At 40.3% G+C, this 15,929-nt stretch overlaps 1 protein-coding gene across 1 annotated transcript in view; it reads left to right on the forward strand.

The window, feature by feature from the left end:
- Positions 1-3,003: 3,003 nt before the first annotated feature.
- The window catches only part of dscamb (Down syndrome cell adhesion molecule b), a 111,506-nt gene continuing 98,580 nt past the window's right edge, over positions 3,004-15,929 (forward strand). The window contains exons 1-2 of the mRNA XM_028570804.1: positions 3,004-3,316; positions 4,164-4,310. Of these exons, the coding sequence (XP_028426605.1) occupies positions 4,208-4,310 (103 nt within the window). The 5' untranslated portion in view covers positions 3,004-3,316; positions 4,164-4,207. The remainder of the gene's footprint in view (positions 3,317-4,163; positions 4,311-15,929) is intronic.

The raw sequence follows: 15,929 nt of genomic DNA on the forward strand, positions 1-15,929 counted from the left end.
ACTTATAGCTAGCTAATGTTTAGTAAAGTCTAGCAGCTATTTTAAGAGACGCTAAATCCAGGTAATGTTAACATGTATAGCTACAACAAAAGTCAGCTAACTTTAGCTAGCTAGGTTAAGCTAACGTCAGCGCAAAAGGTTACAGCTTATATTTCCTCCATCGAGCTAAACAGTGGTGGAAGAAGCACGTGCAGATCACCTTTAGTTGAGTAAAAGTTTTAACATTCAAAACTCTACTAAAGTGAAAGTACATAAGGAGTGTCAGCAAGGTGTATTTAACGTATCTGAAGTAAAAGTATTAATTATGCAGAATCCCGTCAGAGGTGATATTATTCTAACGTTATATATTATAGTATTGGATTGTAGTAATAATATTAATGCATCAAGGTGTAAGCAGCATTTTGAGTTGCAGTTGGTCCAGAGAAGAAGCAAAAAATGGAAAGTAAAAAAAAAGTACCTCAAAATTGTACTAAAGTAAGTACAGTACTTGAGTAAATGTACATTGTGACTTTCCACCACTGTAGCTAAATATATATTGCCATATTGCTAGCAAAACAACAAAAGTACCTTTTCTGGGTCACTTTGGTATACCAAAGGTCAGTGTGTCAATGTGTATTTAACTCTTTCAATACAGGACTTAATGAGTACAAATAATTGTGTTAATATCTAAGATATTGTGCACACCCTCCATCTCTAAATAAAATCTTTAACTATGCCAGCTTGAAATGTTAAACCCTAGTGTTACACGCCATGGTAAATCTACACAGGTGTTTCTACTTGTGTAGACCTGTTTTCTGGCCACCTCTTAATAGTTTTGTTACATCTGTCATACAGTAGCCTATACCTTTCTCAATTACCTCAATTATAAAGAAAAATAAATACATTGTGTGATATATTTATTCATAGCCATCATTAAAGTCTTTCACAACATAATAATGCATGTGGTCAGACATCAGTTATTGGACATGGCTACAACTTCTTTCATGTGGATGAAAACTCCCCACAGTCAGTCGTCATTATCTGAATAGGTTTACCAATGCATACACCAGTTTCTGTAACACAGGGAGTGCAGAATTGTTTGCATTTCAGAAGTGGTGCAAATGTCCAGATATCCATATGTCAACAAAGTAGTTTTGAAAAATGCTGCAGTATTGATCATTAGTGTGCTAATAATTTTGAATGAGTATTCCTTATTTGTAACAACAAATGAGTGTTGTGTGGATGTGCTGTGTACACAAGCAGGTCATTGGAGTGTCTCATTGCTGGTTGAGAGCTGCTGAAGCAGAGAAAAGGATGGAAACGTCTGCAATTTGAAACCTTGTTAGAAATTTATGAAGTGCTAAAATGTTTTCTCCCCAGGGAGGGTCCAAGCCAACTGCCAGTGCCACTGTAAGCCATTTAGTGCAGAGCCTCTGGGCTTGTCACCAGGCTGAGATGGAAAGCGAGATACATACACAAATACTGTATCAGGGCTCGAGAGTGAGCAAATGCGACCAAAATTTGTAAGGGTGCGACGAAGATTTTTCCTAGGTCGCACCGGTGCACCTAACGTCCTTGCATCCGCTGCCTCTTAATGTTGCGTTACATGACCCATTCCTTCTGTAAAGCCGTGCCTGTGTTTGGATCGCTCCTCCGCGCAGCCCCGCCCTCATTCACTCACACACCGGCTGGCTCACCTGCAACATGGAGAGACACAGCGCCGCTGGTCCAAACTCCCCACATTTGTCTACAGTTTTAATTGTTATTAACACAGCTGTATATTGTTAAGTATGAGAGGGAAACCTGTATTGGTACCAGTGTTTCCGCTGGTAACTCTCTGTTACTGCGGCCGCCACGGCGAAACACACATTAGAAGTTATTAAATGCAACTAACTTCAGTTGGTTGAGTAATAGTGTGTAAGACGGAGCCTGCTGGATCAGAGTTCATAAAAATGCAACGCAGTGACGATACAGACATTTCAAAGCCTACACAAGACGGGTGTAACGCCGCTAATGAGTCAGCCGTCACTCTCTGAGTAGCCTAGCATACACTTCAGGCCATCGCACTCCCTCGGTCTTTCTGTCGTTCTTTTTTTTAATTTTCTAAAGATTTCGGCCTTTATTTTGATAGGAAATCTGAAGACATGAAAGGGGAGAGAGGGGGGGTGACAAGTAGGAAAGGGCCTGAGCTATCGGGGCGTCCTCTTTCTCTTTTAATCAGTCTGTTATTGTCGTTGAAAGCTTATGAAAAATACAGAGCTATATATCGTGGATCACCATTCAGCGTTACGGCGATGCGAGGAAAAATTTGGGTGCACCTAAATTTTGTGCTGGTGCACCTAAATAAAAAAAGTTAGTCGCACCAGTGCAACCAAGGCAAAAAGTTAATGTGGAGCCCTGTGTATATACAAGTATTTGCCTGAAATACAAACAATACAAACTGACTTTCTCTCTCAAACAGAGAAGCTGAGATTGCAAACATATGCTGGCTTCATCTCTCTGAATCAAACAGCTGTAGATTACATATAACTAATTGGTCCAACATTGACATTTATTACCCTCCTCTCCTCTGGAGAATGCTCCTGCACAAACTGCATTTAACGTCAGTCTCATTTCTGTGATGTTGAGTTGAATTAAAGCTTGAACATGATCAAGGCAACTGACCTTATTTCATAATTGATGGTAGTTTATGTTAATTTAATGTTCCCGAGGTCCCAGAGATGGGAATACATTGATGAATCCTAAACTACTGATCATGTTCCAAAATAGAATCACTTACAGTGACTGACTTTAGATCAATACTAATTTGTGCTATCTAATTTTTGACATTTTCATACTCAAATACCAAACAATCTTAATATAAAGAAGAACAAAAAGTACATGTTTGGCCAAAAGTCTGTGCTCTCTGCTACAGATTTCTTTTGAGATTCAATGTTTTGCTTCCAAACTATTAACATGAAAAGGGATCAAATACAATACATGGTTGTAACAGTGAACATCTGTGTTTCCTCTCTTGCAGTTTTCAGTGAGGACCTACATTCCAGCTTATACTTTGTCAATGCATCTTTGCAAGAGGTAGTATTTGCCAGCACCACAGGGACCTCTGTGCCCTGTCCTGCTGGTGGCGCACCTCCTGCCTCGTTGCGCTGGTATCTGGCGACCGGCGAGGAGATCTACGATGTCCCGGGCATCCGCCACGTCCACCCCAATGGAACCCTCCAGATCTTCAACTTCCTGCCATCCAGCTTCAGCAAGCTGATCCACGACAACACATACTACTGCACTGCCGAGAACCCCTCTGGCAAGATCAGGAGTCAGGATGTCCACATCAAAGCTGGTGAGTCCACAGAGGAGGGCTTGGTGTAGCAGGAAGGGCTTGTAGTAATGGTGGTGGTGACGGAAAGAGCAGTATCACTAGTACAGTAGTAGTAGTGTAGTGGTGAGAGTGAAATTAAAGTGTCATGTAGTTATAGTAGCAACACTACTAGTAGTGTGATGCTTTTTGTAATAATACATTGGTAAAATCAAGCACTTGAAAGACAAATTAATGTGAGTGTATAAATGTGTTGTACAAATGAATGAAGTGCATGTTTCCAAAAATTAAGCAAAAGCTCAAAGCATTTGGAGCATGACTTTAATTAATTGATCTGAGTCTGATTGATGGATATTTTGCTCCAGATAAGTGAAAAAATATGTAAATGCTTAAGTAGGTCGGAGACATCAAATTAATTTTGATTACTTGAGTGAACTGATTCAAATTGCACTTAAATCACGTTCAATTATGAACAATATGGTTATTCTCATTGTATGGTCCACTCAGTACCTACTATAGAGCTTTCCGTTGTATCTTCCTCAGCAGATGGAATCGTAGATTTTCATTTTTTCGGAGTAATTTAAGGACTTCTCGTCCATGTTGGCACAAAAAAATAACTTAATAATTTGTTTTTCCATTACACTAAAAATCAAAAGTAGTATTGTGATACTAGAGTTAATGCCCTGGTGCTGTGAGGGATTTAGTTTGCTCAAGGAGACTCCAGCAGCTTTGAACTTGTCTAGATGAGAGCTTGATACTGTGTCTTAATCTGGACACCAACCCTGTCACAAAAAAAATGAAAAAGAAGTAAATAATAACGTAGTTGGTCTGTTATGAATGCGACTTGTCATGTATTTTTCCTGATCTACAGTTTCACGGGAACCCTACACAGTCCGAGTAGCCGACCAGAAGGCTATGAGAGGCAGTGTAGCCGTCTTCAAGTGCATTATCCCTGCTTCTGTTGAGGCCTACGTCACTGTTGTATCATGGGAGAAAGACACAGTTTCACTCAGCTCAGGTAAGACAAGAAATACTTTGTATGTGGTGTAAATAGGTAGTTCAGCCTGTGACACCTTAAAGGGGTGATAGAATGATTATATAGGGTATTTTACACTGTTCCTTAAGGTCTCCTAATGGGGTATGTAACATTGGTTGGGCTGAAAATTGCCCGAATGCTATTTTATTAGGCCCTTTAACTACCCTGTGAATATGGCTCTATTTGGAACAAGAGCTTTTCTTCCAAATATGGTATGCTCATGAATATTTAGAATGAGCTGCGCGCTGATTGGTTTGAGCAAACCACATAGAAAGGTCTCATATTTCAGACACTGCAAAGTTATACATTGTTTGTCATTATTAAATTCACTTCTGAGACTTTTTTATGAAAGAGAAAAGAAATCAAAAAAGAGAAATCAACTATATAAAGCTCAAATATGGGCCGTTTTACGAAAATTGATAGCTAATTGCAAATTTGGTAAGACTGTGTGTCGGAGTTCAGCGGCCGGTGCTGCCTGTGTTGTTGCCTCACCACCCGGCCTGCCTTCCTTCACATACCCCGGCCTGCTGTGAGGTAGATGGCTGGCAGCCCACGGCACTCCATACCTGCGCAAAGTCACTGTTTTTTGGGCTAATGGACTACCAAACCTAACTACTACCTAATGAATTTTTGTGAATTTCAGAGGAGGCTAGCTAGCTCTCATTGATAGAGCTACATCCAGCCGCAGGCTCTATCAATTAGACTCGCGGACGAGAGGAGTTTATTTCCCCTATCGTTTGTTTAAATAACTCAACACATTATAATTACACACATTAAAAGATTAACTGGAACCTGTGGTAAGAGATTGCTGGCGTAACAAGCTCGCTGACCGCGCTCTCACTCACATACACCGGCCATTTAGCTAGTAGGAAGAGGGGAGTTGCAGGCCCTGGACCTCTGTCAGGGCAGCGTTTGGTAGTCCACTAACCCCAAAAACGGTGACTTTGCGCGGGTATGGAGTGCTGTGGGCTGCCAGCCGTGACGGAGCTCCAGCTACCTCACAGCAGGCCGGGGTCTGTGAAGGAAGGCAGGCCGGCCGGCGAGGCAGCTACACAGGCAGCACTGGCCGCTGAACTCCTTGAGATCTGCGCAACCTATTCAGAAGACTAAGTTGACCTCAGGTCAGTTGTGTAGCCTATGTAAATGTTGGGGCGTGACAAAGAGAGAGACTAGAGCCAAATGAGGAGGAGCCGCCGAGTTGACGTCAACTAGGCGGCTTGTTGAGATGTGCCCGTTTTCAGAGGCAGTTTCAAAATGGGAGATTTGCAGAGGAAAGAGGTGTCAATGGGATTTTGAGGTTCTATGTATGTCCTAGTTACCCACTAAACTGTCATTATTCAACTATGACAAGGTAAAATCGGTTTTGCATTCTATCACCCCTTTAAAAATCAAGCCGAATGTGTAATAAGTAACAGTAAAATGCTAGTGTTTATATTAAAATGACTGTGTAGAAGGTATTTCAGTTATTAAAGAGCACACAGTGAAGCCCTTTTGTGCCAAAACTGCAAGATTGAATGTTTGACGAAGGGAGAGGGTTGTTGCTTTTTTTGGGGGCTGTTTATCCGCTCCGTGCTCTTTGGACACTATGTTCTGTTTCACTGTGAGTCATCTTCTTACCTGTTTTCTGTCGTAGTCTGCCATTAACTGAGGCTCTGCAGCTCTGCAAAATCCTGTCCTCTCACTAGCCAGAGGATGTTGATAACTGTCACATTGAATCACTGAGCTTCTCTCTCCTATACACACTTCACCTCAGCCTTCTCCATTTTGAGTCCAGCAAGGGGTAAAGTGGAACAGTTTACATAGCGTCATTGACCTAGTTACCCTTCTTGTTTGAATCCAGTGGCACAGCATGATAACGCAAGACACCAGAACGTTCTGCGGGTTGGATTTTTTTCTCAAGTTAAATGGGATGCTTATCTCTTGATTGCTCCATGTACTGCCCGCTGGCTGATTTTGCTTCATACTGGGGTGTTCAGGGACCTGTAAGTGAGCACTTGATGTCATTTGACTGAGGGCAGAATCTGGGACGGTGTTTTGGTGGCATTTTAAATGTGTCTACTCAAGCATGAAGATGTGTCTTTTGATCCATGCCAGCGACTTATTTACTTGAGGTTACTCGAGTTACTCGCTGCGAGCTACCAGTTGAAGACATTGCCTAATGTCACGGACATTGGACAAATATGCAGCATGCAGATATGATTACGTTCTGTAAATGAAATTAATCATGTAGACAAGAGATGATGTTTACCTCATCTGTTGCTGCAAAAAGGTGTTCATTTTGAGGATAAAATGCTTTAACATATCTTCTCTACATCTTTATCAAAAAATATATAATCAAATATATAAATTGAATTAGGAAAAACAGTAAAAACATTTGTGTGAATTATACATGTGTGTGTGTGTGTGTGTGTGTGTCATACCTTTGTCAATCATTTATTAAATCAGCTCTTAGTGTCTACAGTGATGTCTTTCCTGTTTTTTTTACAGCAGGTCTGAAGGCTTTTAGAACATGCAGTGAAGTTTTGATAGATTATATTGTATGCTCAGTGTTCTTTTGAGTTCTTTCGCAAGCGTTCAAAAGAACAACGATATTGGATTGTCCGTGTTTACTCCAATAAGTATTGCAGCAGGCGAGCACACTGTCAAAATCACTGCTGCTCTGTGATAAATATTTGATGGTCGATTCTGATGCATGAGCGGATTCACCTCGCGCTGTTATGGAGAGGGTATGTTTACTATAGGAGCGAGGGTTAGAGGGATGTGTGTGCAAGTGTGTTAGTGTTCGTGCGTAAGCGAAAAGCACGAAAGAGGCCATAAGGATGCCAACAGGGCCTGACAATAGCAACTGGGTGCAGTTCTGCTTCTCCGCTCCCCTTTTCTTCTCTTTTTTTTTTTTTCAATTTTTCATGAAAGAAGATTTGGTCTCAGTGGACACAAAATAAAGCTATCCAACAGCCACACTGAATTATTAATCTTTGGTTTTTTGTTGGGAACGGTAACATCAAGCGCACTTTCCTACCCTTGCATTGTGCATCAGAATACGAGAAAGAACAGTCAAGGCTCTAGATATTTTTTGACACCAGGATGGTGTTTTTGAACAATTTAGGTGGATGATGTCACTTAATTATTAAGCAAATGTTGATGAACATCCACATTGTACATACCCTGAAACATTCATATCTTTGGTCATTGCTGATTATGTGTCTGCTTGTTTAACAACGTCAGGTGTAAATGTGCTTTTTAAGATCAGTAACTTGCCCGTAGAGAGCAAACTGGCTTAAATCACTACCGCTGAAATCTTTGAATATCCAGTGATTCACATTAGGGTCAAAAATAGATGCATAATTACAGACTAGGGCCTGTCTTAATTAATCAGCTGTGATTGTAAAGTTAATTACAATATGAATTACCTCTCAGAATGAGGACTGCTTAGTAGTCATTTGAAGCCGCCTGTTTTCAATGTGAATGAGCACGAAGCAAGCTCACTGGGTCCTAATGTTGCCAATAACATACCATTAACCCTTCATGAATTTTAAAATGGATCTCACAGCACGAGCTTTCAAATGCCCGGCTCCGATCGCCTCTTTGCTGCTTTTGATTAACAATTGACAGAGCTAATAGAGAGATGAAAGAGGCAAAAAAAACAAAGAAAGTAAGTAGGGAGGGGAGGAGTCGAGCTGTGTCCTATTGTGTTGCTGCCAGGATTTTATATGGTCGACCTTTATTTTAATGCATGTGTCTGTTGTCACATGGACCTTTGTATAGCAGTGTGCACATGCTTATGTCTGTGTAGTTGTGGCTTTTTTACATGCTTCTGTGTTTCAAGTTACCATGCTTTTGAAAAGGGATGGAGCTTGGATGGTGTGTGTTTTTGTGTTTTTCCATCTACCCACCTTTTTGTCTCTCATCATTCATGATATGAGGCAGCGTAATGAGGCGGGCGGCCTTGGTTGCAGAGAAGAGCTTCAACAAAACCAGCGCTTAGATATGGAATGATCGGCAAAGAACATGCTGTCCCTGAGACATTGCACTCTCCTTTAAGATGCATACAGTTGTATGTTGTGCAATTCACGCATAAATTCTTTGTCTACTTACAGTAACATTTTGGCTGCTTTGAGTCCTCCCGATGTGCAGTATTTGTTGTAATATATGAGCTCAGAGCTGCTGCAGATGATTTTTCTTCTCTACCAAGCATGTACAATTGGGTGTACATCACCCACACAGTGAGTTCTTATTGACTTTTCTTACCTTCTACGGATATAGAAGCAACATTAGCACGGAGTCAACATAATCTCTGTAACAAATGATACACACAGTGCCGCTGTGCTTAGAGAGCTTTTTATGCATGTGTCAACATTTGCATCCATTCAAATCTTGTTCTGTAAGTATAGGCATCTTGCAAATTTGGAGACCAGTTTAAATCCAATTGAAATTCATTATGGGACAGTACCACAGTATAGTGAAAGCTGGATGTTATTATATTCATCATCTTGACCCATACAACAAATGTAATGTTAGTGAGGAATAGTTTATTAAACACACTTTGGTTTAGGCTAGGAAATTAAGGTGAGGTGTTATTCATATTTAAACAAAAAACACATTTTCTCAAAATTGATCATCATTTTCAGTAAACAATATCTTACGTATGTATTATTTTAATGTCATATTACTAGCTGTTTCAAGTCATTCTTAGTAGGAAAATGTATTTCTTTTACTTTTCTAGAGCTGAAACAATTGCTTGATTAATAGATTTGTTCATCGACAGCAAAACTGTTTTGATAATTAATTGTTTAAGTAAAGATGGCAAAAAAAGTGAAAATGATTCAGCATCTCAAATGTGAATATTGTTTGGTTTTCTTAGTCCTCTTTGATTGTAAATAGGGCTGTAGCGATACACTAATCTCACGATACGATACACGATATTCAGCTCACGATACGATATATATCACGCTATTTAGCCACCGATACGATTCGATACGATTCGATATATTTCGATACACTTACATCATTTTCTGAAAGATTTAAAGGATACCGAGTGATTTTGGTGACATCTTGTGAGTGTTCCATTTACTTGGATTTAATTAATTGAACTGAAAACATCAATTACACAATATATGTCTCTGACTGGACAAAGAGTCTACAGCTAGGATCATCAACTACATTTTTTTCAGAATTTTTCTAAGCACTCTGGCGGCTGGACTTTCAAATAAAGAAAATAAAATGTATTTATACCTAATACGCCTATTCTTGTTCGAAATTTTCACTTTCTTACTGAATTAATGCTACTATTTTTTTAAATGTATTAGTGTGAGCAAACTCCTTAAAAACATGGAAACTCCATAATGATAACTGGCTCTTTAATAGAAACCTATTGACTCCGCCGCCGTTCCGCAGCCGTTACACAACCGGTGGAAATTAGCAGTAAGACTCCATTAGCCATTCCTACTTCCTGGATGTGCTTCCATCTTGCTATTTCATCCTCTTAATTGTATGCGACTGTTTATCACTTTTTCTTTCTTATGTTTGACTAAACAATGGGCAATATTATGATATGTCGAGCTGTTAGGTAATATAGAATCATCAATCGTCGACAGCTTTATAGTAATTTTTGATTTTATATGAACATTTTTGCATCCATACTTTGATTTGTCTGGTATTAAAATGTATTTGTTCTGGGGCGGCCTCTAGCTCACCCAGTAAGAGCGCTTGCCCCGTGTTGGCTGAGTCCTGCAGCGGTGCGGGTTCAAATCTAGCCTGCTGCCCTTTGCTGTGTGTCATCCCTCCCATTTCTTTCTGGTCATTAAAAGGAAAAGCCCCAAAAATAATCTTTAAAATGTATTTGTTCTGCTAAAAACAGATAATGTCATGTCTTTGTATTTTATTTCTGATTAATTTCTCCCTTGTTTTTAGAGAGAATGTATTATATCATGATATATATTGATGCTCTGGTATAAAATTACATACCAATGTAAAGTGATATTGGCCACCCCTAGTTGGACTTAACTCACACTAAATGTAGATGGGTTTATATTTTTGTGTATACTGTACATAGGATATCTGTTTTATAATATATGTCAGATGCTGACATTGTGTATGTTGCATTCACATTGAAAACAATACAGAGAAATCAGTAAGTGCCTCCTCTTCTCTCATCCACTTTTCTTCTCTCCTGTCCTCTTGCTTTGTGTTCTTCTTTTGTTTCTTTTTATTCACTCTTCTCTTCCTTCAGTCCTCCATTCCTTTCCATCCTCCTCCGCTGGCCTTGACTATCGGCCTTCTCTCCTCTCTTCTCATCTCATTGCATAACCTGCTTGGCACAGCGCCCCAGTCAATTTCCTCCTGCGTGGAAAATGCTGTTTTTTATTTGCTTTATGCAAATAAGTCACTCCAATACTCACGGCATCAGTAAAAAAAATCTCCAGTTACATTTTTCAGTCACATTCATGTCAGCGGATACCCAACTGTGTGTTTAGCGTTTAAGTGATGAAAGTGCCTCTGCACCCTCGTATCTGCTCATTTTTCTCTCATGGGTTCTTATGAGTGCTTATAGAGGCTAATTAAACAGTTTGCTTGCTAATAGAATCACAGTCCTAACCAGCCACCAGCCCAGTTGCTGGAATGTTAGGATGTCTTCTAAGGGGCTCCTGTAGGTGTTTGGTTTACAAGATCACTGCTCAGCAGGAATTTATCATGCCAGTGATGTGCCACCGCCTCCATTTTTCACTGAGATTGACAGTGAGGGCACTGAGAGGCAGGCGGAGACAGGGCTGTAAATTCAACACGCCCAAAGTCAGGCCAACCTTGAAAGGAGGGCACAGTGGTAGAATTGAGCTTGGGAGGAAAGAAGATGCAAGGAAATGTAGAGGAGGAGAGGGCAGATTAGAGGAGAGGAAGTGAGAAGAGAGTTGGGAAAACATGAGACTGAGAAGGAGAAGATTTGAAAGCAAGAGAGGAGGAGAGTGGGCAAGGTTTTTTCTTTGGTAAACAAGGGACTGCGTCACATTAGCCACATGATCTTTTCCCTCTGCCTTCTTCCCCTTCCCACTTACCTACCTCACTCACTTTTCCTTTGCTCCGTCTCTGCCTCTCATTCTTCATCTCTCTCCAGATTTCTGTCTCTCCTCGCACAAACATGGTTTGTTGATCTTGTTTTTCAGGGGCTAGAAAATGGGTGATACCTACATGTAACCACATAGCAATTCACAGCAATATCTAGGTATTAATATGTACTGGTGCCAGATCACGCCTGCAAATATACATGTGTCTGAGTTTGTGGGTGCATGATGTGTTTTTTTGCAAACTACTCCACCCATCCTGCAGTGAAACCCTATGAAAACAACACAGCCTATCATTTTGCTCCCCCCTCCTCCTACACAGATCAGCAGTTAGTGAAATGCTGACCCTTGTCTTTCGCTGCACCCCTTTTCCCAGTCCACTCACACACAGCTGCCTGAAAACTAAGGGAGATGGGGGGTGCTTATTGTTTGTACAGTGTGTATGTGTGTGTGTGTGTGTCTAAAGGTGCTGTAATATTCATTGTCTATACATGTGAGTGACGGAGTGCAAAGTCTGATTCTGTCAAGTAGGAAGTGTTTGGGGGTGGGGTGGGGCAGGGGGCACTCTCCTGAAAGAAATAAAAAAAGAGCAAAGAAAAAAAAAATCAATATTTGTGTGCATTAATCACGCTGCTGCCACAGAGAATTATGGGAACATGAGCTGAAGGATACATTTTGTGCATTTGCAACATATGAGTGCTGTGTGAAGGGGAGTTTGGGGAATTTGAAGAGGACGAGACAAGACCCTTTTAGTAAGAAGTGAGGTTAGAGCAGAGATCGTTGGGGGGGGGGTGTTTTCTTCATGTATTGTGTGCACTGTGTGTCTCTCTGGTGCGTTTTGTAGCATACTAAACCTACTGTCTTTTGTAAAGCTCGCTTTAGGATAGCATTTATTCATTGCTGTTTTGAAAGCTTTAATGTAATAATCCGAGATTGCATTTTGTTTTAAAGCTTTTGTTTTGGGTCACATTTTTAGTATTACATTATTATTTTGGTTTCACATCTTCCCCCTGCTTTGAGATTTGCCATTTGGAAAGAAAGAAACCGAGCTCTTCTTTGACTTTCTGTTTGAGCTGTTGCTGTTTGAAGTCTCCATCTTAGCTGCGGTGAAGGCTTGAGGATGTGATACATATTTGATAAGGATCGATAGAAGGGTTACTGAGACAGAGATCGAGGCAAATCAATCTTGGACTGGGCTTCCCAAAAGCATCTTAAACCTAAGGTCATCTTTGGAGTGTCCTTATGGTTCAGCATCTGATGCACACACTTGTAATTTGTGCCGAAATACAATGCATATTTTAATTCTACCTTGGTTTTACAAGGTAGAATTTTATAATACATCAGTAGAACAATCTAGTGAAGTAGAAATACCAGAAGAAGGGCTGTTCTCAGCTTTCAGATTTGTTTAATGCTTTACGGTTAATGTATTATATTATGCCATCTACTGACATCCTATTCACTATGCACATAAAACAATAAAGCAATCTGTTTAGTGACGGGAGACTGAACAGCAGACAACGTTCTGGCACGGTAGCTGTGATTCCCAGCTGATACTCCATACGGATAGACAAAATCAACAACTGTTGAAGCGGGCACTCTTCCATCAGTGTTTACTAATAAACAGTAGCAATATGGCAGCCATTAGGCTGTTTAGGCAGGGAATGATTAGGGTGGTGATGGCTGGGCGCATTGGGAGACTAAACATGCTCTCATCTTTAATAGGCAATTTGGCTTTCTGTGATGGGGATGCCCCTTTGTTTTCAACTTGGATTGAAGACAGCAGCTTAAATAAGCACTGTTTTGGTAGAGTGTGCTTTCATTATACTGCAGGAATCTGGTTTACAGTAATGTCCTGAATTTGTTTTTATAGTTTTGGGCTGTCTGTGCATGATTCAGAATATAATATCAAGACTACATTCAGTGTTACTTTATTGTGGATCTTACACAGTATGTTATGCAATCAGGACAGTAAACATAGGACTATGCATTTTTAGACAATCCAATACAGTAATAGAAAAAGGTTAATATGAGGACTCGTTGACAAAAAAGTTAGAAATATGTGTTTATAGTTGAGTAAAGCTCAGTTAGTGGAACGGGTCCATCCTGCCAGAGCTTATGGATTACTGTAGAGCAACACTGTGTTGAAAATGGACTGGATCCGGGCCAGAACTGGCCTGGCGTAAGGCCAAGACACAGATTAGTAATAAGCATGGTGTGAGCTAATTACAGCCGGAGCAAGCAATTAATTTCTGTTTATAAACTCTCCTGGTTGTGGGCTGTTGGATGACTGTGGCTGTGTAGGTGCAAACTCCCTCTGTACATGTAGGTGTCTGTGTGTGTGTCAGTGACAGGTGGCGTGGTTCATGGAGGAACCTTCCCATATGTTCCTAGCTGAAGCGCTGGAGGAAATGGAGACAAACTGGTGTGCTCAATCACATCCCATAATGCAACAGTGTCTGATCCCATCTTAAAAGTGACTGATTAGAGTAAAAAAGGCACTTAATAACTCAAATCACTCTGCTGACCTAATAGGGATTTTTCACTCCATTTTTTCTCTCCCGTCTTCCATCCAATCAAGGATTAATACATGGTCTTATTCTGCTCCCAGGGTGGTTAATCTGGAAAAATACAGTAAATCACATTGAGCCTCTTTAAACTTTCACACAGTGCCTTGGTGCCTGTGCCCCCCTGCTGGGCATCTGTAACACTGATTAGACATGATCATGGTTTTAGAGCACCTGCTGGACACCAATCAGAGGAAGAGATCTAAGAGAGGTTTATTTTTTTTTATCACAAAACACTTTGGACTATGGATCTATACATTATAGATTTGTCTCAGAAAATGTTATCTTAAAATGGGAAAACCACCAATTTTACACAATAATGTTCAATTTACATGTCACAAAGAGTACTATACAGTCCAGCAGTAATTAACTTTTTTGTCAACCAGAAAAAGAAGAGTCCTACAAATGTTTGTTCTGCTTCTTCATCATCTTATTGGGCAGACTATTGGTGACAGTAACATCTGAAACATGAATGAAAGCAAATTAGTTCATCAAATGTGGGCTATCATAGTAATAAGTGAGCTTTGCAAACATGAATTGGATTAGGGCTGGGCGATATATCGATATTAAAAATATATCGATATATTTTTAAATGAGATATGGAATTAGACCATATCGCATATATCGATATAGTTCAAATGTGATCCTTGCTCCCATAGATATATACACAGATGTCGCCTTGAGGTTCTAAACATACGTCAAAACCGCCGCCATCTTGGAACAGAGGTCCGAAGCATTCAGATCAACGCTAAAGATGCCGGACTTTTGTACTGCTTAATTATGTTCGATAGAGGAAATGAAAAGAACAAACAGCAATGAATAACATTTAACAGGTGACAATGTGTTTTATGATTATGTATGCCGCCTTCGACCAGCAATCTGAGCTCCCGCGGCAGCGGGAGGCGGAGAGCTCCGTGGCCGGCCGCAGCGCGTCTTCCCCGGTAAAAACACAGCTTTGCCTCGCTGCTGCGCTGGGTCCCCGCTGATCCAGATCGGACCAGCCAAAGACAGAGTGGTGATCGGTAGGATCTTACACGTAGTCCAGGACGACCTGTATGTCGATATCGGCGGAAAGTTCCACTAAGTTTGCCGGCGGCAGGCGGACGGAGAGAAGCTACAGCGGGCAGCAGAGACCGTCTGCAGCTGCAGGATCTGGAGCTCAGTGCCCGTTAAAATGACATGTAACGCATAAATACATACAGAAATAAATAGTGGAGGAATGAGCCTGGACATTTCAGTCTGTTTTAAACTTCACCTTGAAGCAGAAACTCTTAGTTCAGAAGGGTGAAGTTTCCGTTTGGACTCAGATCTGTGAACCGATCATAATAAATATTCTTTGTATTAACACATTAATTAGTTTCTTTGTTTTGTAGTCGATAGTTCATCTTTTAGTTTACTTAAGTGGAAGCAGTATCAAGTGGAAGAATGGGACTATAAACCTAGGCTTACAGGCATGAGGCATTACATTTTGAACAAAGTAGATTATATTAATATCAAAAGCTTAATTGACCTTTGGAACGAATCACAAATATGGAGCTTTGATTTCAAAAAAGGTACTCCTGTTATACAGTATTTAGGTTTACATTTTATTGTTATTTGAACAGCTGAGCATTTAATCATGAACCAGGTGAAGAAACCGGTTTATTATTTATTTGATTTTGCAACTGTTTCTATGAAACTACTTGTGACATGTCATATTTGATTTTGGCTTTGACTGAACATTTGCTCTCACTTTGCGGAAAAAAATATCGGGATATATATCGTATATCGATATTCAGCCAAAATATATCGGGATATGACTTTTGGTCCATATCGCCCAGCCCTAAATTGGATTCTGAAAAAATATCATAATTGTGGTTTTTATTCTAATATTTTTATATACAGTACTTGTATGGGTCCGTGCCATTATGTAGTACATCTGTATCAAGTTGAGCTGAGATTTTAAAGACTGCTCTTGTTTGCACTTTTAGTACAAGATGACT

Source organism: Perca flavescens, chromosome 3 (genome assembly GCF_004354835.1).
Source record: "Perca flavescens isolate YP-PL-M2 chromosome 3, PFLA_1.0, whole genome shotgun sequence".
Lineage (NCBI taxonomy): Eukaryota > Metazoa > Chordata > Actinopteri > Perciformes > Percidae > Perca > Perca flavescens.